The sequence below is a fragment of the Neomonachus schauinslandi genome, chromosome 14 (genome assembly GCF_002201575.2).
Source record: "Neomonachus schauinslandi chromosome 14, ASM220157v2, whole genome shotgun sequence".
Classification (NCBI taxonomy): Eukaryota; Metazoa; Chordata; class Mammalia; order Carnivora; family Phocidae; genus Neomonachus; species Neomonachus schauinslandi.
The window spans coordinates 50,161,673-50,185,745 of NC_058416.1; the positions used below are offsets into that span (position 1 = coordinate 50,161,673).

The 24,073-nt window shown below is 38.6% G+C and overlaps 1 protein-coding gene across 1 annotated transcript; it reads left to right on the forward strand.

The window, feature by feature from the left end:
• Nucleotides 1–1,067: 1,067 nt before the first annotated feature.
• CLUL1 (clusterin like 1) lies at nucleotides 1,068–23,533 on the forward strand. The gene is made up of 9 exons (XM_021686185.1): nucleotides 1,068–1,119; nucleotides 2,054–2,172; nucleotides 3,301–3,449; nucleotides 7,818–7,985; nucleotides 9,966–10,398; nucleotides 15,444–15,581; nucleotides 22,697–22,911; nucleotides 23,167–23,282; nucleotides 23,530–23,533. The coding sequence occupies exons 2-9, from the start codon at nucleotides 2,067–2,069 to the stop codon at nucleotides 23,531–23,533; spliced, it is 1,329 nt and encodes a 442-aa protein (XP_021541860.1). The 5' UTR covers nucleotides 1,068–1,119; nucleotides 2,054–2,066.
• Nucleotides 23,534–24,073: the final 540 nt, after the last annotated feature.

The following is a 24,073-nucleotide window of genomic DNA, read 5'->3' on the forward strand; positions in this document are numbered from 1 at the left end:
CTCCTAAAAGAAAACATGGGTAGTAAACTCTTAGACTTTGGTCATAACAATATTTTTTTGGATCTGTCCCCTCAGGCAAAGAGCAACAAGCAAAACAAACAAGTGAGACTACATCAAACTAAAAAGCTTTTGTACAATGAAGGAACTATCAACAAAACTAAAATGTACCCTACTGGATGGAGGAAGATATTTGCAAATGATATACTCAATAAGGGTTAATATCCAAAATATGCAAAGAACTCATACAACTCAACAGCAAAACCCCCCCACAATCTGATTAAAAAATGAGCAGAGAACCTGAATAAACATTTTTCCGAAGAAGACATGCAGATGGTCAACAGATACATGCAAAGATGCTCAACATCACTAATCATCAGGGAAATGCAAATCAAAACCACAATGAGATATCACCTCACACCCATCAGAATGGCTAGTATTAAAAAGACAAGAACAAGTGTTGGCAAGGATGTGAAGAAAAAGGAATCCTCATGCACTGTTGATGGGAATGTAAATTGGTGCAGCCACTGTGGAAAACAGTATGGAAGTTCCTCAAAAATTTAAAAACTGCCATATGATCCAGCAATTCCACTTCTAGGTATTTATCTGAAGAAAATGAAAAGACTAATTCAAAAAATATATGCACCCCTACGTTTACTGCAGCATTATTTGCATTTACATTTATTATAGTATACGTAATATAGTCAATAATATTACAATTACTTTGTATGGTGACGGATGGTAACTAGACTTATCATGGCGATCATTTCATAATGTGTATAAATGTCAAATCACTATGTTTTATACCTGAAAACTAATGTAATATTGTATGTCAACTATACTTCAATGAAAAAAAAATATTTATGTAAAATAAAGTAACTCAAGGTCATTGTTCCTGATCATGTGCACAGCCCGCCCTCTAGTGTTTCTTTCTAAACCCTACCAAATTTTAAACCATACTCATTAATCTCAAAATGTTAGGTAATAGGATTAAGAACTGTGTCATCAAATTTATAGAACAAGGCTAAGTCCCTGACACAGATGAAAATTAAATCACAGAAAAGTGAAGATCCTTTCAGAAGCTGGTGGTAACCTCACTGAGGAGATACTGCAAAGTTAGTGGTAAATATACTAAAAAGTTTCATTTTGTAAATAGGGTCTTAACAGAAAGAGAAGAGTTAGTTCAAATGGTAGAGGTAGATTTATGTAAAATGTGATAACTTTGTAACTACTAGTACCGGTGTTATTTAATTATATTAAAAAGACAATCCAAATGTTGATTAAATAGTGAAATTTTTGTTCCAAAATAACAAATATACATAAAGCAGATAAATATTCCTTTGGGAGGAGTTAAGACAATCTAACTTATTTTATATATTTAACTTTATTAAAGCATACATTTGTGGGGGTCTTGTGGGGCTTTAGGAAGTTTGGGGGTTTTTGGGGGTTTTTTAAAGCATACATTTGTATTTGGAATGTTTATAACAAAGTATATCAAATTACATTTTAAAAGGAAATTCATTATCTGAGAAGAAAAAAATTTAATTGTGCACTATTCATATATCTTGATGGTTTTACAAGACATATGGGAAAAATCTGTGAGGCTGTTTTTGCTTTCATAAAAAAAATAAGTAATGAACTACCCAGGTAAAAACTTGCTTGAACACTCAGAATTTTGGAGAAAAAAAAAATCCCTCTGATATATTTTAACTAATTCTGTGCTTCAGGATGTTTACTGTTGACAAGAACATAAAATGAAGTATGGATTCTATGGGGCTGTGATCCATACTATTCATTGTCTTAAAGTTCAAATACTTCAGATGATGACCTTATTCAACTGTCATAAAGAATGTAAACAAAATAGGGACTTGGGTTGTCTTTTTTAAAATTTATATTCCAAGTCTCCTTATATCTCAGGCATATTAGCATAACTTGTCTAAAGTCATAAAGAAAAATTGACAGAAAAATGCTTTGGATCACCATATGTTTTCAATTGATGCTGGCGAAAACTAACCTAATGGAAAGCATTTGGTACAGGTTTATTTTTCCTTTGCAGTAACAGCAGGAACATGAAGCCATCACTCTTGGTGTTTATTGTGTATCTGCTATGGTTGAAAGACTGTCACTGTGCACCTACTTGGAAGGACAACACCGATATCCATGGAAACCTGAAGGGTACGTTTGGTTTCTTTATCTGCACTGTGTCCTGTTTGCATGTCCTGCCGGCATTTACAGTGATTTACAGTTGAGAGATAACCATATTCATCGCAGTCTTCTAGTTTCACGGTGAGATGTTCTCTAGGCACTTAAACCAAGTAGACAGGACACCAAACATCTGGAATAAAAATAGAAAATTCCAGTCGAGTATCTGAGAATGTTCAGATATCCAGATGTTTGCTATCACACAGATAAAACTTGCCAACTTTTGGACTGCATTTCTTGGTATCGTCCAGATGTTTGGTGTCCTCTAAGCACAGTTTTAATGAACAGTGAAATTCTTTTCTAGCATTTGAAAACTTTAAACAATTAAAGTAATCTGTGCAGTTATTCTTGAGATAGTGAAAGAACGGGTTATGACATCGAATCTGGTTGGTCTATGCTCATTGACTTGTGACCTTTGCTTGAGAGTATATGCTTTGGGTACGGAACACTTAGAAAAATAAATTAGTTAAAATATTGCTTTGGGGTGTCTAATATTAAATTTGGAAGCAAGAATAAGCTCCTTTGGAAGCTACATTAACTACAGCAAAGAGAGAATGACAATGAATTTCATACCCACTACAGGCTTCTTAAAGGTGTGTAAGAGATGTCCAGTAGGTTATTAAGGAATCTTGCATCATATGAGATACTTTCTGGGTTTGATGCCTCCTGGGGAGGCATTTAAAGCTGAAAGAAAGGGAAATTGTTCACTGTGTTTGAGGTTCCCAGTTGGGCATTTAATACAAATTGTCTGTGAAGAAAATTTCAGTTTTTTTCTAATATAAGCACACTTGAGTTTAAGTAAAAGAAAAAAAAAATGGATCCATGGAAACAGGCCCTGAGGAAAATGACAGGAATGAGGTTAAGTGAACTCTGACTTGTCTAGGAGCTCAGAGGCGAGGGCTAGAAGGCATCATCTATGTGGCTGCTGTGTCCATGTGGCAGCTGCCAGCCGATTCATTGTCATTTGCTTGCAGTTTGATGTGGTAAAAGAATAGCTAAGTCTCTATTGAGGCAACAGGAAAAATCGGTGAGCTCATTGTAATTCTGATACATTGTAATCTGATCAGACCTCAAAGGAAAAAACTACAATGTATCTTTTAGGTTTTTCTGAGGTTGGAGACATAGATGTAGACGAAGAGGTGAAGAAAGCTTTGATTGGTATGAAGCAGATGAAAATCATGATGGAAAGAAGAGAGGTGGAACATACCAATCTGATGAAAACCCTGAAGAAATGCAGAGAAGAAAAGCAGGTACAGTAATTGAGAATAACACCTGTTCTTAAATATAGCTAGACCATAAATATCGCATTTCTTAGTGCAATTGGTAAATTACTTCTTTCCCCTAAAAATGGATTTTCTGGATGGCAGCTCTTAGTGGAGGAAAAGTTTGAAGGAAATTTCAAATTTCTTCCAAGAACACAGTCCTAGCAGAGTAGACCTTTGCAGGACTCCAAATCCAGGAATTTGGGGGATTCGTCTCTGTTAGGGAAGTGCTACTTTCTTAAAAAGACTTTATCCTTAGTCGCTTCTAACTTGGGATATTGACTCAAAAGTGTTCCGGAAGTTTCTGGCTAGATATCTGGTTTCCAAAGGTTTTTGATCTTCTATCCCTACTACTAAAATTATTATTAGCATTCACTCCTAAATTTATGCACATTAATTTATTTATGTTAGACACATGAATTGCAACCATTAATATCTCAAGGGTGAGGTTCATCACTAGCCAGGGTGGATATTAAGTCCATATTTCAAATAACCTTCTGGATAGTATTTTGAAATGTTTTAGCCGATTGCCAGATCTGATTAGATCATAGTTTTACTTTGTCATGTGACCAAGAGCTTATAATGAAGAAGTGTCAGCTCTGCCATTTGCTTCTTGTCTACCTGAGCTTAAATTATTCGTATTTTTTAATCTGCTGGGTATTTTTTTTTCAGGAATCTTTTTAAGCCTCTTGTCCATTTAGTGAGGGCTAGTCTATTGAGAACTAGATAATAATAGGATCATTTACCTGCGTCCTCTTAAATTGGCAATTCATTGCAATCAGCCCCAAGGGAATAAAGAACGAGGGACACAGGGTCCATGGACTGTGGAGGGCCCCACGTCCTCAGGGTCCTCCTGAGCAGCTGGTGACATGCAATGGCCTGACATAAGCACCACGAGACAGCCCCAGTGTATATTAAATAGTACATGAGCCTAGTTAATTTCTTTATTCAAATGCCTTTACTCAATAGCTGCAGTTCAAACTATGTACGTTAGCAATGGGAAAGACACATTACAGTTGACTCTTGAACAATGCAGGGGAAAGGGGTACTGACCTCCAGTCAAAAACTTGCATATAACTTTTATCTCCCCAAAAACTGAATTACTAATAGCCTACTGTTGACAGAAGCCTTACCAATAACAGTCAAATAACACATATTTTGTGTGTTATGTGCCTTATATACTGTATTCCTACAATAAAGAAGAAAATATTAAGGATATCATAAAGAAGAGAAAATACATTTACAGTACTGTCCTGTATCTATCCACATCTAAGTGGACCCATGCTTTCAAACCCATGTTTTTAAGGGTCAATTTTATATCCAAATGTCTCTAGAGGATGTTAAAAATTGTTCATATGTTACAGTACTGAGCATATGAACTTAGTACAGTACAAGGCTTAATATGTTTCTAAATTATGCAGTATTGCATGGCTCCTCGTTTAATACCATTAACAATGAACATAACATTCAAAACAATTCAATTATTTTCCAAAAATTATTTTCCAATGTTACCCTTAAATCAAAGACGAAATCAAGACTGTAACAAAAATAATTTGGAAAATATTTTAAATTTTAACAGGAGAGTCAATTACTTTTAAATTTTATTTTTAAAAGTTTGAATGTGGTAAAATACACATAACATCCAATTTACCATCATAACCATTTTTTTGTGTTATAGTTCAACAGTGCTAAGTACCTGCACACTGCTGTGCAACCAAGCTCCAGAATTCCTCCCCTCTGGCAAAACTGAAACTCTATACCCATTGAACAACTCCCCATTTCTCCTCCCCCTACCATCAATTTTTAAGTTAAAACATAAAAATAGAAGTTTTACTATTTCCCCCTACACCTGTACCTATAGACATGTGAATTGGGGGGCCCCAAACTGCAGGGAGCTGCCGGAATTCTTTATTTCTGAGCACGGTGGCCTCTGGCCATCCCTTAAGCCTCTGGAGCAGGGCTGTGTGACAGGCTGACCCCACAGCTATCTGTGAGCCTGTCACCAGACTGGTTGATGTTGTGGCCACACCCTACACCCCTTGTCACACAGGGTCCCTCGCAAGGAAAGGCCATCGCCTGACTAGCAGCTGCAAGCCGTCCTCCCTTTAGGCAGCAAGCAAAAGATTTAAGGAAACCAAAAATAGCTCCTTATGAGGAAAATGTGGAAGCCCCCAGAGCTGGGTTCTTCCCTGGTGGGCTTGTGAGCTGGCCCCTGGGAATAATGACACTTGATAGCATTTACAGGCCGTTTATAAAACACAGTATCACATGTAATCCTTCCAACATCTGCATCACCCATTACTTTCACTTTACAGCTAAGGAAACTGAGGCTCATGATGTTCATGAACGTGGTAACACAGCACTGTGATGAATGATTGGGGAGAAAGTCAGCAGACAGCGCTTGTCTGTCTCTGGGACCCAGTGACTTTGTTTTTCTCCCTTTCCTCAGCCACCCCGCAAGCCAAGGGCGTAAAACTATGAAAAGAATGCTTCAGTTAGGGGTGGGTCGAGTAAGCAAATGTAAGTTCAGTTAAGGTTTGGACACTCAAAAAGTCCATTTAAAAATGGAAAAACCTGTTTAACTCTGAGTCTCCCCCGCCCCAAAATTACTTTAAAGTGAAGATAAAGGATATTTCAGACAAATTATGACATAGCAACTATGAGATTGGTGCCCCTAGTCTCCCAGCACAGAGCACCACCTATTCTCAGGGGACGCAGTGTCATCATGGATCCCTCCGCAGCCCCTCCCTATTAATATTTAGTGAAAGCATCTGAAACTAACTAAAAGTGGGAAACCTCCGGGGGGGGGGGGGCATAAAGTGATTTGAACCTAACACTAAGTTTATATGGGACTTTGATACTCTGTCAACTACAGGAATAGTCAGTGGGTGGGACATCTAAGCGGGAAACAGAAGGAATGGGCAGGGCATTCCTAAACAAGAGATCTTCCTCCATGACAACATTTCACTACCAAAACTTGGGACATGTGATTTGGTAACTGGTTTTTGTTGTGCTCTTGGAGGCGAGTGGAAGGAAACAGATAATAACACACTAGGTGGCTTGCTTGCTTATCTCACTTAATACAAAGCCTTAAGAGGTAAATCCTATTGCTATTCCTATTTGCTGAGGAAGATACTGAGACTCAGAGATGTTAAGTAATTTACCCAAAGGTACACAGCAAGTGTAGTTTGGAACTGGAAATAGTGGGGTTTTGGTTTATGGTGACAATGAAGAGAATATTTAAAACTGGGACTGACTTAGGAAACGTGGGCAGTATTGTTTCCTGCCATGGTGGGGTAACTTTCTTGAGAAGATGTAGGAATCCAAAATTGTTCTGCAATGCCCAAGGAGATAAGAAAATCGTCAAAGGATTCTCAGTGCCCACATGGTTCTTTGGGCTTAATATGCCAGGGAAGGGTGATTTCTTTTTCTCTTCCATTAGATAAAAATGCACACTAAATTGGTTTTAAGTACATAAACTTTGCTCCCTCATGTGGTTTTCACTTAAGGGAGTCACTCTTAACTCTGAGACTGGTTGATGGAGGAATCCATTATACCCCATCAGTCCCCTGAACTAGGTCTCAGGCTTGCAGGGAGCCAGTCTTTAGAAGTCCACACATGAACGGAGGTCAGGGGTCTAGGCAGGGGTGCTGGCCTTGAGGGAGGTCCTGGGACGGGGTTGAGGTTCTCAGGGACAGGTGTCACTTGGGCTGGGTTCCGTATCACCCAGAGTGGGACCTGGACACGTACAGCAAGGCACCACGAGGGGAGCACTTGGAAAACGAGAAGAAAGAAGCATCCCCTCCCCCCCCCCCCCACCCCCCCCCCCCCACCACCACCAACGCAGCAATTAGAGTGTAACTTGCTGGGCAGATTAGATTTGATATACAAGAATTGCACTTTCTTGCAATGTTTAAGCATATACAAAAATTAAAGGCAGCATAAATAAAGGAAATAAATTTGTAAGCTTTATAAGCCTTAAAGCCCACTTTCCACATCTTCCAAGAACTAGATGTGAAGACAGACAAGTAAACAAATTATAGTTGTCCCAGAGTGGGGACCATGTCATGGTTTACCCACATCTAGTGTAATGGTTGTCCCATAGCAAGTACCCAATAAATAGCTGTTGAATGAACGAATGAATAGATGGATAAGATTTGCAGTCTTCAGTAGGGATCAATCAGTGCTCCATTTCTTAATCAAACAGAAAGGTAGATTCAAGTAGATCTGTCAGCAGCCAGGGGCCCAAAGAAAGAACGAAGAAGTACATCAGAATATGTATGTTTTTTAAATCAGCTATGGTACACACAGAATTATGAGATGGAAATAGGATGTTTGTTTCTCCTTTTTAATTAGGAAGCCCTGAAACTCATGAATGAAGTTCAGGAACATCTGGAAGAAGAAGAAAGCCTATGTCAGGAGTCTCTGACAGATTCCTGGGATGAATGCAAGTCTTGCCTGGAGAGCAACTGCATGAGATTTTACACAACCTGCCAATCTAGTCAGTCCTCTATGAAAAATACGGTAAGGGAAAAATAGAGCTCAAGGTTTCAGAATTCTTAAAGAACCTACTCCAGTTTAATTTTTTTTCCAGTTTAATTTTTAAAAATTAATTTATTTTGCTATTTAGAATAGAGATGCCTGACCTGGTATTGGCCTTTTACAATCTAGAATCTAACATTCATGCTTGCTTATGTATGAACCACCTACGTACATTCAATTTATCAAACGGCCATTCAGTGTTTGTCTCTCCCTATTAATGACACTGTATATATCTCTCTTAGAAATTGTCTGAATCTTTCTGCCTCTTATTACTTGTGAACATGTTCCCACTAGATTGTAAGCTCTTTGAGGGCAGGGACCATATGCTATCTACCTTCATGTAAGCATCGTAGGTATCTAATAAATGCTGAATTGAATTCTGAATAATAGTATTATAGTCTCTGGTTTCAACCTGCTTTAATTTTTTTCCCTGGAGGCCAAACATTTGAAGACATTCTCGGCCTCCTGAATCTCTTCTTTGATAGGCCTGCTCTCTTCTGAAAACACACCCATAAGCACACATTCATGCCCTCTTTAGCCACGTCTACGCATGTCCTGCAGGACTGGCATGTTTTCTTTTTTGTTCCCTTTGGCTCTCATCTGGGCAGAGGGAATCACAGAGGGTGGTGACCTGAATAGGATGAGTTCTGCCCCATAAAGGGCTCCTATTGTATTGGCCTGAATTTCTCTTCCCTCCAAGAAGTGAGCTGACTATGAAAGACAGTGAAATTTCCCTCTCCATATCAGAGCATGCACTAATTAGAGTATGTTCCTGGGGTGGCAGTGCCATACCCAATTATAGAGGGAGCAACCCCTAGGACAATTCATCTGCCAAGTTAATTTGCCTCCACTGTGAATTGCATCTGCTCTATTTTTATAGCCCCGGTCACTCTCCGATATACCCGACTGCAGTGGAATGAGCACTGGCTGGAAGGCAGGAGATTTGGGGGCCATGCCTGTCTGTGCTGGTTGTGCGACTTTATGAATATTTCTTGGGGCTTTAAGGTTTGTTTTTGTGGATGGATTCAGGGAAACAGAAGCTGGCAGAGAAAGGGGCAGACAATCGACCCAGATTACTTTTTGAGAAAGGCATGAGTGATCTAAGAATTCCTGGAGAATCCTTTGAACAGCACTGGGATGCTAGTGCTGTGATGTTTGAGAGTTGGTATGCTCCATAACAGTCAGCATGGCCACATCACTACCATGTAAGGGCAACTGTGTTCTGACACTAACTTAGGTACCATATAGATGGAGAGCATGGTGGGACTGCTGGAAAAAACTCTCCCACTGAGTGTAAAATTCTACAATTACAGCTTCATTTCTTTGACTACAGCCAAGGAGGGCTTTGATCACTACTAATATATAACCATCCCTAAGCAACCTATTTAACTCTATCAGGCATCTATAATATAGCATGAATGTGTTTATCTTTTCCTTTCCATGGACGAATTTATGAGATAAGCAAGAGGAGACCATCAAGTCACTAAGGACATTCCACTGAATGAAACAAACCACCCCCCCCCAAAACCCTAAGACAGAGGTGAAAGGCAAGAGCCTTCTTCACGGTTTTGGGGTAACCTAGACTGTTCCATTTAGACCATGGCATGCCAACCACTGCCGGTACATCAGGTGTGGCTTGTCAACAATACTGAAAACTTGGCCTTTTTATGCCTTGGGTAGGCACATATAAACAAGGAAGAATTTCAGATCCTCTTTCCACAATCAAAGTCAAAGGTACAAAAGTGTTAATAAATGATCTTAAATCTTAAGTCTTAATTTTGCCCAAAATTGTTTTTTATTTAGAATGACCAGTATAAATGGACTTTAAAATTTACAATAAGAAATGGTCCATGTCAATTATCCTTCCATTTAAAAATAATAAAATAAAATTGATTTAAAAAAAAAAGAAATGGTCCAGAAAGAAAATTAATTTCTTATTCCATTTTTTCCTCCACCCCCCAGGTCGAACAGTTTTTCAGGAAGATATATCAATACCTGTTTCCTTTCCATGAGGATAATGAAAAAGATCTCCCTGTGGGTGAAAAGTTCATTGAGGAGGACGCACAAGTGGCTCAAATAGAGAATGTGTTCAGCCAGCTGACTGTGGATGTGAGATTTCTCTTTAACAGAAGCCTTAACGTCTTCAAACAGATGCAGCAAGAATTTGACCAGACTTTTCAATCATATTTCATGTCCGATACAGACTTAATGCAGCCTAACTTTCTTCCAGCTTTATCCAAAGAGCCAAGGGAAAAAGCGGATCCTGTGCAAGGTTGGGACATTCCCAGCTTCTTCCAGCTCTTTTGTAATTTCAGTCTCTCTATTTATCACAGTATCAGCACAACCATCACCAAGACACTGAATGCAATAGAGGATTTACCAAAACAAGGCAAAGGCAAGTATTAAAAGATGAGCTTTACTTAGATGTCAATACTAAGGTCAAGCTTGGTTTACCTTTGGAAGTAGCAGACATTTCTAAGTCATTGTACAATGTTTCTGAGGGTGACAATTTATGGAGAATCAAAGTTTCAGAGCCTCTTAGAGAAAGCTTTGAAGTCGGCCAAACACCATCCCTCCTCCAACATTGTCAAGAGCCCTGTGGGGCTGGTATCTCTTTTTAAAGCAGATTTTCAAAGCTGAGAAAGAAAATGCTAGCAGCGTGAGAAGTTGAACAAAACAGTTGCCTCCTTTATTAAAACTCATGTAGATATGCACAACTCTGTTCTGCTTGAACATCATGGGGTTTCCTTAAAATCAGTCTAGACTCCTCAACTCCCAGTTTGGGAAGGAGCCTAGTGTCCTGTATTAACCAGGTCACGTTAAGTGCCCTGCACAGCCTCCTCCGCATCACCGCCATGATCCCTTAAATCATAACATTTATGCACAAAACCACAGAAGATGTTCACAGACAAACCCAAAACTACAGAAATCAGAGTATCTGTAAAGGATAAGAATTGCCTTCTACCAATGCCAAACATGCCCCAAGATATTCCATGTTGGAAACATAATGCTACTGTGTGTCTTGAGGCAGGAGATACCTTCCTTGGGATTCTGTGGAGTGGCTGGGACATAGCATCTCAGAAATGAGAACTGCTGGGTGGGCCAAGGTAGGGTCTACATTTCCCTAGACTTAGATTTTATGGACCTCAAGCCTACAGGAAAGAATACTCCCCTCTGACATGAAAAATAATGTGGGCTCCTTCTAGAAATCCTGCCATTTGTAAAAACATGAATGAACCTGGAGGACATTATGCCAACTGAAACAAGCCACACACAGAAGGACAAATACTATATGATACCTCTTATATGAGGAATCTAGTCAAAGTTATGGAAGCAGAGAGTAGAATGAGGTTGCTGGGAGCTGAGTCAAGGGGGAAATGGGCAGATGTTGGTCAGAGAGTACAAAGTTTCTGTTATGCAAGATGGGTAAGTCCTAAACTTATAAGTCCAACTGTGCTGGATAGCGTCTATTGTTAAAAACACTGTATTGTATACTAAAACATTTCCTAAGAGGGTAGATCTTATTATGTTAAGCATTCTAATGATGATAATAATAATAAATAAGAAGGCAAGAGAACATTTTTGGAAGTGATGGATAGGTTTATGGCATAGATTATGGTGATGGTTTCATGGGTTTATACTTCTCTCCAAACTCTCCAAGTTGTATATATTAATTACACACAGCTTTTTGTATGTAGAAAGAAATGGGCTCCTTCTAGCTATTTCCCCATTATACCAGCTGTACCTGGCAACATCTGAATTAAATTCTCAAAATTACCATTACATTGCATCACTTGTCTCTATATAGAAGGGACCTACCTTACAGTACCAGAAACTGAAGCCAAAAAACACCACATGACATCCTTCCCATCCCATTGTTCCATGAGCAGAGAACAGCCATCATTACTGGAATCATTGCTGGGTTCTATTTCAGGGTCTGGAAGACTTTCTTGTAAGTCAGGTGTTTTCTCTGGTATTCTATTCTAAGATTTCCAATATTCAGGAAAAGCATCAAGGCAATAGACTAGATATATCAATGCTGGGGTGATATTAAATAATTTTTGCCTGAATTTTTAAATAGATATCAATTGTTTGGGGATAATATTCCAAATGTGCTCATTAGAATAAAATAATACCCCCTCCATCTTTCACATTGCATACAACCTTATATGTGGGTTACTACATTCAAACGTGCACAAGAGTATATAGTGATCCATCCACTTTGAAATCGAAATAACTTCCTAATCACTGCAACTCCCTCCCACCCCACCGACTAAGAATGTAGGTTTCCACCCGTTCTGCCTCAGCTTCCTCCCCATCCTCGCAGCCCAGAACCAGCCCCTGCTCAGCTGGCCTTCTGTACAACCTCCACCTTGATGATAACCTGCATATCCAGAGCCCCCTGTAATGCAAAGGTAATGTAAATACAAATATGAAAAACAAAAACAAAAAAGCCTTTCCTCTGCTATCCCTCCCCTAACCAGACAGCACCCAGCTAGCCCCACAGAGGAGACATTCTCTTCTCCGAAGAGCACCTGTGAACTATTTATCAAGAATAGTCAGGCAGGGGCAGTAGGGTATTTGCAAGTAGTTTCCGTTACTCTTCTGGACAGGTGGTAGGTGAACAATAAACCTAATGCTCCTGGAAAATCTGCCTAATGAGAGGACATTTTGACCTTTGCCCCTGTGTAGACAGAATAATAGCTTCCCAAAGATATCTACACCCTAATCCTCAAGACCTGTGAATATGTTGTGTTACACAGCAAGGGGAAAGTACGGTTGTAGATGGAATTGAGGTTGCTTGTCAGCTGACCTTAAAATGAGGAGATTATTCTGAATTATACATGTGGCTACAAGGGTACATAGAAGTGGAAGAGGGAGGCAGAGTAAAATCTATAGAGATGGTAGCATGAGAAGGACTTGGTCCTACTTCGCTGGCTTTGCAGGTGGAGGAAGGGGCCCAGGAGCCAAAGACTATAGTTGGCCTCTAGAAATTGGAAAGGCAAGGAAATGGATTCTCCCCTAGAGCCTCCAGAAAAAAAAACCACTGCCAACACCTTGATTTTAGGCCAGTGAGACCCATTTCAAACTTCTGAGCTACAGAACCAGAAGGCCATTGGTGTTATTTTGAGCCAATAAATTTACGGTAATCTGTTACAACGGCAACAGGGAACTAATACAAGGCTCTTGTCAGTTACAATGGCCAACACTGACTGAGTGAGCGCTGTGTATCTGACAACCTTCAGGGATGGGCTTTGTCATGACTGTCCTAAGAGCTAAAATTAGAAAAATAGCTAAAATTGAATAATGAGCACCATTAGAAGAAAAGAGGCGATAATAAAAAAATCTGAAACGTTGGGGCACCTGGGTGGCTTAGTTGGTTAATCATCCAACTCTTTTTTTTTTTTTTAAGATTTTATTTATTTATTTGACAGAGAGAGACACAGCGAGAGAGGGAACACAAGCAGAGGGGGAGTGGGAGAGGGAGAAGCAGGCTTCCCGCTGAGCAGGGAGCCCGATGCGGGGCTCGATCCCAGGACCCTGGGATCATGACCTGAGCTGAAGGCAGACGCTTAACGACTGAGCCACCCAGGTGCCCCCCAATCATCCAACTCTTGATCTCAGCTCAGGTCTTGATCTCAGGGTTGTGAGTTTAAGCCCCGTGTTGGGCTCCCACAATGGGCATGGAGCCTACTTAGTAAAAAAAATCTGAAATATTTCGGTTTTTAATATTTTTATTTGATTGAGTGTGGGTTTCATTTTAGTCTTCATATGGGAGAATTTCTTTCCTACTTTGGTCTTTCTAAACTTCAGTTCCAGGATCTGTTGAAAGAGAATAAAATAGCTCTTGTAGTTGTCCTCTCTTGCTTTATAAATCCCTGGAAAGGTTAGAGAAGATCGTGTGCAGTAGATCTGCATGGTGTGGTAGCTTGGTGCAGTGCTGGATGCTGGGAGATATGAGTTCTAATCCTACCTTAGAGAGCATTTTGACTTTAATTTTCCCTTTGAGTGGGGTGGGGAGACAGAGGCAGGTGGGGAGAGTAGATGGTTGATAAGAGTGACGGCACCAGAGGTAGCTGCCTAGAGGGGTCTGGAGGTTCTGTGATGGGTTACTGCCATGCACAGGATGAGGAATTGGTATCGGATGGTCCTGGAATTTGCCATCCCTGATCTATATACCAGATATTAATCTAGATGCTGGGAATAAGACAATGATTATGACACAGTCCCTTTTAGGAGCTCAGTCCAGAGAAAGGAAAACAGATCACTGGACAATTACATTACCTTCATTACCATATTGTAAGCAAAAATGACAGAAGAAGGTATGGAAGAATGGCATGATTTCAAATGACAAGGCCAAATCCCTTCTCTCAGTGTGTGTGTTGGGGGGGTCGTCTAACAGACAAGATAAGAAAGCAAACAGTACAAAAAGCAGAGACAAGCTCTATAGCAGAACTCCTCACAGGGGTTCTGGGGGGTGACAGGGGACAGTTCAGGGAGGCAGCTGGGAGGCCACGACTTTCTATTCAACAAAAGGAGACGGTTACCTTACACACCAAGTGATCTAACCAGTGCCTCCAGTTTTTAAGCAACAGACTTCACAATTCATCTCAAAATGAAATGTTTCATTTTAAAATGTTGTAAATTAATAATAAACGTTTCCTAATGTCAAACACTCAGTTAAGAACTGTCAATTTTCTGTTGGACAGACTTCTTTTTTACATCATCACTTTCATATGAATTTTTAATTCTTCCAGAAAAAAAAAAAAAAGGGTTTCTCAAAAGTTGATCAGCTTTAGATGTTTTCCTAAATCTTTGACCCATTGTTCATAACATTATATATATATGAAATGCAAAAGGAATAGTAAGAAAGTAAATGCCTACCACCCAGCTTTAGAAACAGACATTCCCAGTACCTTTGAAACTCCAATGTACTTCCCAATTATAGCTGTAAAAAATTAAAATAATCATTAGAAAATTTTTAAATAGGAAGAAATCCAAAGAGAAAAGTGGCCTATAATCCCTTATTTAATCCATTGACATCAGAAATAATAATAAAAATAAGACACACTAAATTTAAAATAATTCAAATATATAAAAGAACAAACAAATGAAAGTTGCCCTCTCTCACCCCATCAAGTATCTCTTCCAAAAGATTCCTCATGATTTCTTCCAGAAAATAAAATTATATGCATTAACTTTTCGGAGGGGGGGCAGTGTACAAATAATCATAGTAATGTGATTGTTGGATCAAAGAATACATGCAATTTTTAATAGATGTCAAATTGTCCTAGCAAATGGTTGCCACAATATGCCCTCCTATGATTGAAGACAGAAAGATTTTAAAAGAACTGGTAAGAAAAAGAAATGACATCATGTCCATGCCTTTAAAATGCAGACTCTAATAACATTAATGTGCAAACACTATGTTACCTGCAGATTCTAACCATGGAAGCCTGAGTTCAAAGGTGTTTCCTGTGCAAGACAGAGAACCGTGTGGAGAACTTGGCCAGAATTTGTCAGAATGTTTCCAGTTTCATGCCAGATGCCAAAAATGTCAGGACTACCTGTGGGAAGGTAAATTATTATTTTCCAGGCTTTCAATAGTATTCTGGTTAGAGGTCAAAATCTCTCTTTTACAAGCATCATAGGTTCATTCAAGCACTTTTTTTGCATGCTTATTCCCAACTGGGGGTGTTCAGTGTAGGTCTATAAACTTTTATTATTCAAAAGTAGGCCACTTGCTTTTTCTCTTATTTAAAATTCCATCATTGCTCCTATGACATTTTTTATGGTTATAGACCAAGAACCACTAATGTATGCAAATCCTCCCATTGTATAAGCAAATTATTAGCCAAGTGAGTGTTTTTTTTTTTTTAAGTGGCATTAACTCTTTCCAATTGGTGGGTTAATTACTAATTAGTATTTAAATGTGTAAGGTGGCTCCTCCTCAGAAACCACGTAGCCTTTTGCCTCCCAGACCTGGCCAAGATGGTGAGAAATCCTTCCCTCCCCGGCCCCTCCGTCCCTCCCCTTATCTCCTTTCCCTTCCCCTAACTAAAGTTACCCCTCCCATCCGCCAAAGCAACCCCCACCCACCAACACATTTTCTTACAAAAGCCAAGAGATTTCAATTCCTACGCTTCTGCTTTTCACCTCGCTAAAGCCTGAAGGAAGGAGTTGCTAAAAGGCAAGAAGGTTGGACCTTTTTGTTATTTCTCCTGAATGGCTAATTCAGTGACTCTGCACCTCTGTTTCATCACATGGAGAATGGAAATAATAGATCTATTTTACATAGGTGTTTTGCAGATTAAATATAATGTCTACCATACTAATGATTTTTGCTATTTAGTTTTTGCTTTTAAGTCACAGTTACAAGGTTGCATGCAGAAACAGAAGTTTTTATAACAGAAAAATATGCACAAACACCCTGATCACTTACAAAAATAGTCCCACTCAAACATCCCATCTATGTATCATTAACTTCCTTTCATCCAGTTAAAAGCTTTGACAAATAATCTCTGGCTGTCATAAAATCATACAGAAGATGGGGAGAGGGTATTGGAGGAAGGTGGTCAAGAAGTCCAAGCTTCCAGTTATAAGATAAAGAGGTGCGAGGCAGGTAAGCTACGGCAGGATGACTTTCGCTATAACTGAAGTGTGACATCCAGGAAAATTGGTAGGAGAGTAGAACCTAGGAGTTCTCATCACAAGGAGAAATTTTGTTTTCTTTCTGTTGTATCTATATGACATGATGGATATTAACTAAACCTATTGCAATAATTATTTCAAAATATATGTAAATCAGACCATCGTACTGTACATCTTAAACTTAGTGATATATGTCAATTATTGCTCAATAAAACTGGAAAATTATGCGAGGAATCAGATAATATAGTACAAATGCCTTGGATAATCAATATACATCAGACAACGTGTTAGCACATCGGATAACACAGAATACATGCAATGTGAATTGCTGCATAGATAAAACATCAAAGAAAGGAGGCTCTATTGTGCTCCCATACAACTTAAAACTTTTATTATAAACGTCCATTTTGTTATAACGGTATAAAGGATAAAAGAACAAAACCCATGTGCCTAAAACTGGATTCAGAAATAAAACATTACCAAAATAGATGAATTCCCTTCTGTGTCCCTTCCAGATCATATCCTCTTCAGCCCCTCAAAAGGAAACTGCTATTTTGAATTTAGTGTTTATTATTCCTTTGCTCTTCTTTATACTGTTATCACGTGTATGTATATATAATACACACAACATACATAACAGTGTTTTGCATGTTTTTCATTTTATATTGTCAAAGTATGATTTTTAAGTTTAAAACTATGACTCATACAAATATAAAATGAGCACGGGTCAAGATGAATTTATCCTATATAATAAGGGAATCCGCAAAGTGTTAAAGCTGTTGCAAAGGAATACAGGAGAGACTGAAGAATTTATAGTCAAAGATAGACAGAACGTGGAAGTTAGATTGCAAAATTAAATATAAAACTAGTTACTGTTCTAACAGGCAATAAAACCATAAGTTTTGCAGTGATGTTTTCTATCCGACCAAAATAATTTATATGTCTACTGGACAAAAGAACATTTGCAACTTTTCAATTTTGAATGTTCATCTAAGCACATAGAATCTTGCCCTGAGCACCAGTAAGTGGTAAACCCAACAAAAGATCATTTCCCTAGAGAATCAAAGAGGCTTTAGGTGGGTCTCTTAAACAATGCAGCTGTTCTTTTGCCTTATTTCCAAATTTTGGATGATTCTTCTTAACAATGTAAAATATTATTGCTTATGTATTCATTGGCAACTTGGCTTGTCACAGTATAGTTTGTGAGATTTAGCCACATGAGTATGTGTTCTAATTCATTAATTCACTGCTCCGTTAGTCTGTGTAGGCATATCACAATTTATCCATTCTCCTTGAGTCTATTTAAGTTGCTTCCATGTTTTGGTATTACAAACAGCTCTTCTACATTTTGCCAAACAATAATTTTGCCTCTTCAATCAACATTTGATTCTTTCCTTGTTCAAAGACGAAGCACATAGCTATAATTATAGATGTAAGATCTTATAATAAATAAACCTTTTATTTGATAAATATTTTCCAAGACATCAGAAATCTTTTTGTTTTCCCACTAGTTACCATACATTTTTGGTCCTGATTTTAAACAGATTTACTGTGAATCTTTTCCTCTTCTCCCATATCAATTACTAGTACTGGGTATATACACCCAAATTCAAAATAGTAGTTTCCCTTTGAGAGGACAGAGAGGGGTTTTGATGTGGAAGGGGCACGGTGGGGCTTCCTCTGTTTAGGTAGTATTTCATTTCTTAATATAAGTGATAGGCACATGGGATTTATACCAAGGAACTTCTGTCTTCTGCCCATTTTGTCATATAAGACCATATAATTATCAGGGGCACCTGGGTGGCTCAGTCGTTAAGTGTCTGCCTTCAGCTCAGGTCATGATCCCAGGGTCCTGGGATCGAGCCCCGCATCGGGCTCCCTGCTTGGCAGGAAGCCTGCTTCTCTCTCTCCCACTCCCCCTGCTTGTGTTCCCTCTCTTACTGTGTCTCTCTGTCAAATAAATAAATAAAATCTTAAAAAAAAAAAGACCATATAATTATCAATTAAACTAAATCCCTTCTGAAAGTGATGTGAGTATATAAACAATTACTTAAGAACAATAGGCATAAACTGGCAGAAGGGAAGGTATGAATAGTAGATAAAAACAAAATTATCACAATAATTTGTGGTTTCTTCCATCAAGAGATGTTTTATATTTTGTATTTATTTTATATTTTTTATGTTTTTTAAATTTTTCCAAGTACATAAATCTGGGGTTGGCCATGGGTCTGTCCTTAGTGAATGAGGCATTGACAAATGTGACCAAAGTACAGGCTTGACATGTGCTTGTAAATTAAATCTTGTTCTGGGGCATCTGGGTGGCTCAGTCCATGAAGCGTCTGCCTTAGGCTCAGGTGGTGATCCCAGGGTCCTGGATCCAGCCCCACAGCAGCAGCGGACTCCCTGCTCAGCTCAGCAGAGAGTCAGCTTCTGTCCCTCCCCACCCCATTCATTCTCTCTCATTCAATCTCTCTCTGTCAAATAAATAAATAAATAAAATCTTAAAACAAAACAGAACTTCTCTCTTGCTGTTGGACAACTATCTACTACCATGTGAACATTTGTGTATCTCCTTTGCAGAAATGTCTACTCAAATCCTCTGCCCATATTTTAATTTTGTTATTTGTCTTTATCATTGAGTTGTAAGAGTTCTTTATATATTCTAGATACTAAACCCTTATCAGATATATTATCTACAAATATTTTCTCCCATTCCCATGTGCTGTCTTTTCACTTTTGGAATAATGCCCATTGAAGTACGAAATTTTTTCATTTCAATCAAGTCTAACTTATCTGTTTCTTCTTTTCTTTTTTGTATTTTGATGCCATGTCTAAAAAGCCATTGCTGAGGCTCAGTCAATTAAGCATCTAACTCTTGAGTTCAGCTCAGATTATGATCTCAGGGTCATGAGATCAAGCCCCACATGGGGCTCTGTGCTCAGTGGGGAGTCTGCTTGAGATTCTCTCCCTCTCCTCCCTCTGCCCCTCCCTCCACTCACCCTCGTTCTTTCTCTAAAATAAATAAATCTTAAAAAAAAAAAAAAAGAAACCATTGCCTCATCCAAGGTCACATAGATTTACACTTATGTTTCACCTACAAGACTTATACATTTAGTCCACTTGTTTAGGTCTCTGATATATTTGAGTTCATTTTTGATTGGTGTGAAGTAGGAGTCCAGTTTCTTTCTTTTGCAGTAGATATCCAGTTGTCTCAGTTCCACTTCTTGAAAAGACTGTCCTTTCCCTCATAGAATTATCTTGGCACCTTTGTTGAAAATCTATTAACAGCAAATATAGGGTTTATTTCTAGACTCTCAGTTCTATTTCATTGACCCGTATGTCTATATCCTATGTCAATATCACACTGTCTTGACTATTGTACTTCGTAGGGAGTTTTGGGAAGTGTGAGTGGTCCAATTTTGGTTTTTGTCTTCTTTTTTAAGATTTTATTTATTTATTTGAGAGAGAGAGTGAGAGAGAGAGCAGAAGTGGCGTGAGGGGCAGAGGGAGAAGTAGATTCCCTGCCTAGCAGGGAGCCCGATTCAGGGCTTGATCCCAGTACTCTGGGATCATGACCTGAGCCTAAGGCAGATGCTTAACCAGCTGAGCCACCTAGGCAGCCCTGTTGTTTTCAAGATTGTTTTGGCTATTCTGGGTCCCTTGCATGCATTTCCACATAAATTTTGGGATCAGCTTGTCAATTTCTGCAGAGAGGAAATTCAGCAGGGATTTTGATAGGAATTGCATTAAATTTATAGATCAGTTTGTGGACTATTGCCATCTTAACAATATTAAGTCTTCCAATCCATCAACATATCTTTCCATTTATTTAAATCTTCTTTAATTTCTTTCAAAGATGTTTTTTAGCTTAGTGTATAAATCTTCCACTTAAATTTCTTTTTCATAAGCAATTCATTCTTTTTAATACTATTGTGAATGCAATTGTTTTCATAATTTCATTTTTGGTTTGTTCATATTTTATAGAAATACAATATTGATCTTGTATTCTGAATTATTTATTAGATTTTATATTTTTCTGTGTGTATGTATTCTTTAGGACTTTCTATATACAAGATCACGTCATCTGTGAATATAGTTTTACTTTTTCTTTTCCCATGTGATTCTATTTTCCATGAAGTTTCACCTTTGTTCCATGAAAATCTTTTTTCCTGGGTGGTACTCTTTAAAAGAAGAAATGAATATCCCTTGTAGAATTCTGCTTGCCTAAATCATGAGGCAATCACCACCTTCTTCCCCCCATAATTAAAATATATATATTTATATTACTATTCTTTTTTTTTTTTTTTAAATTTTTTTTTAAAGATTTTATTTATTTATTTGAGACAGAGAGAATGAGAGAGAGAGAGAGAGCACACATGAGAGGGGGGAGGGTCAGAGAGAGAGGCAGACTCCCCGCTGAGCAGGGAGCCCGATGCGGGACTCGATCCCGGGACTCCAGGATCATGACCTGAGCCGAAGGCAGTCGCTCAACCAACTGAGCCACCCAGGCGCCCCTATATTACTATTCTAAAAGTTAACTCTGAAGTTGCAAATGAAGATGTTTTAAAAGAATATCTGAATCGCCTCTCAAATATATACCATATCTTTTTGTTTGTTTCTTTTTAGAGGGAGAGAGAGACTGGTGGGGAGGGGCAAAGGAAGAGGAAGAGAGAGATCTTAAGCAGGCTCCACATGGGGCTCAATCTCACAACCCTGAGATCATGACCTGAGCTGAAATCAAGAGTTGGATGCTTAACTGACTGAGCCACCCAGGCGCCCCTCAAGTGTATACTATATCTTGTTGACTGTGACTCCCTTCATTTTCAAAATGTTATCTTGAATCACTTTTCCAGTGTATGCTACTGCAAATTTGTTTATTTTTTTAAAATTTATTTATTTTTAGAGAGAGAGAGAGAGCATGAGCAGGGGGAGGGGCAGAAAGAATCTTTCAAGCAGACTCCCCACCAACTGAGGAGCCCGATGCGGGGTTCGAGCCCACAACCCATGAGATCATGACCTAATCTGAAACTGAGTCAAATGCTCAACTGACTAAGCCACCAGGTGCCCCAAATTTGTTTACTTATAAGTACAAGGGGCTCCTTCTCCTCAAGATCCCAAAACAATTTCTGAAAATGTATGAGATGCCAGGGAATCTTGTGTTATATCTTCAGTATCAAAAAGAAACCAATAAACTGATGTGTAAGACCTCAGATGAGGTAGTCACCAGCTCTGGTTGGTGGATTCTCTCCTGCCCCTATCTTCCTGAAGGCATGGCTTTTTGGTAAACAGTTAAAGACACAGTTTAAAGAGTCTGTGGTCTTTCTCCACAACCACAACCTCTTATGATCTTCCATGCCCTAATACATAGACACTTCCATAGTCTTCAGATAATCTTTCCACAGTATCAAGCTGCTCGTCAGCATAGCTATGTAAGTTCCTAGAATCCTGATTCAGTTCAGATGGGCTGCTGTACAATATAGCACAGAGCTGTAGAATCATAGTGTCTTGTCAGCACAAAGGTTGATTTCTCACTCTGTGCTGTGTTAATTACTGTTTGAGTGGAAGTCCTGCTACACCTCTCACTCAGGACAATGCAGCCTTAGTACATGGAGCAAACCTAGTTCCGCCATCTGGGGAAAGGGAACATGATAAATCCTTAATTGTTCCTTATGCTTCCTCCAGAAGCAAGACCCATCACCTTGAAGAGGGCCACACCTAACTTCAAGGTGGCAGGAAGCACAATCTCCCATGTGTCCTGATCAGAAAATCAGTGAGTGGCCCTAATGACCCTTCAGAGACACTACAGAAAGAAGGAAAAGAAAAAGGAACATTTGCTAAATCTCCAGTGTGTGCCTGCCCTGTGAGCAGACAGTTCACAGTGTTATTACATTCACGCCTATTTTACCTAATTGAAAACTCACTGAAGGTCCAAAGGCTGGAAATAGAAATAGAAAGCTTAAGGGTTGGGATTTAAACCCACATCACCCAACTCCAAATTCCATGGGCATTTTCCTTTACCATGTGACTTTCTTCTTTGCTAGACTGTCCTGATGTACCCGAACTACACACAAAAGTAGATGAGGCCCTCGCATTGGTCAACATCTCCCATCAGCAGTATGCCCAGGTTCTCCAGATGACCCAGCATCACCTAGAGGACACCACATATCTGATGGAGAAGATGAGAGAGGAATTTGGCTGGGTGGCTGAACTGGCAAACCAGACTCCAGGAACTGAGAACGTCTCCAATTCCATAAAGGTAATGGAGAGACCCTAGAACAGATACGGAGATGATATGTGCATACATTGATTTTTTTTCTATTAATTCACTTCTTAAGTACATCTGCATTTGAAAACAAGCTGTGGGAGGATATTCATATTTCCATTACGACTGTATTCAGCCTGACTTGATATAATGTGTGCATGGTCCTTAGAAACAAGAAACTCTATAAAGAAAACCAATTTAAAATGCAAAATACTTTCTAATCCAGACATGGCCATATAACTTTTTCAGATTCCTTTTAGGAAGTTTGAGAGCAAAAAATTAGGAAATACAACAGTGGGGGTTGGAATCCAGGTGATCCTGGGCGCGGAGGCTATACTAATGGCTTTACAGACATCCATTTTAAGGTATCCTATTATTTCCATTTTCAGGGGGAAAAAACTGAGACCTAGAAAGGTTATGGAACGTTCCCAAACTTACTCAGCTGCTAAGTATCACAGTCAGCATTTGAACTCATTGCTTCACCTGGAAGTCTTCTCTCCTAAAAATTACATTGGTCAGGTTTCTTCAAGTTTACTTGTATCAGTTAAGTACATCCCTGTAGCTCTAAGCAGAATTGGCCATATTTTGATTTTTACTGCTTTTTTTTTAAAGGTAAGAAGACCAGATGCATCCTATACCTGGCAAGTAGAATGACCTGTTCAGGTTTCTCTGAGACCTGAAAAACCCAAATGTATAAGATAATGTAATAAATGCAACAGCAGGAAAGTATGTCAGTTACATATTATGAAGTACTGTTAATTTTTTTATGTTGAATGGCAGTTTAATAGCTATTCAGATTGAGTTAAAGTAAAATACCTTTTTAAAAAATTCACATGTACATATTACTGAATTCTATGGTACATTAGTAGTTCCTTGTATATTAAATAAATATAAAATCACTAAAGTGTCTGTTTTCCATCATTTCTACTACAAACATGCCACTTTCTAATTAACAAAGGATACTTCTTTCAATTTGCTTTTGAATTTACAATATAATAATTGACTTTTTGAAAAAATCTATAATTCATTCCTTTGTTTCGTAAACACCTATAACTTCTGCATAGATTTTTTTTATTGTGGTAAAATATATATAATAAACTATTATTGTAACCATTTTAAAGTGTACAGTTCAGTAGCATTAAATATATTCCCATTA

Bases quoted from the DNA above. Each gene is read 5' to 3' on its own strand.
- CLUL1 (XM_021686185.1), top strand. From the start codon at position 2,067: ATGAAGCCATCACTCTTGGTGTTTATTGTGTATCTGCTATGGTTGAAA. The intron at 3,450-7,817 runs GTACAGTAATTG...CTTTTTAATTAG, and splicing joins AATGCAGAGAAGAAAAGCAG to GAAGCCCTGAAACTCATGAA. The intron at 7,986-9,965 runs GTAAGGGAAAAA...TCCACCCCCCAG, and splicing joins AGTCCTCTATGAAAAATACG to GTCGAACAGTTTTTCAGGAA.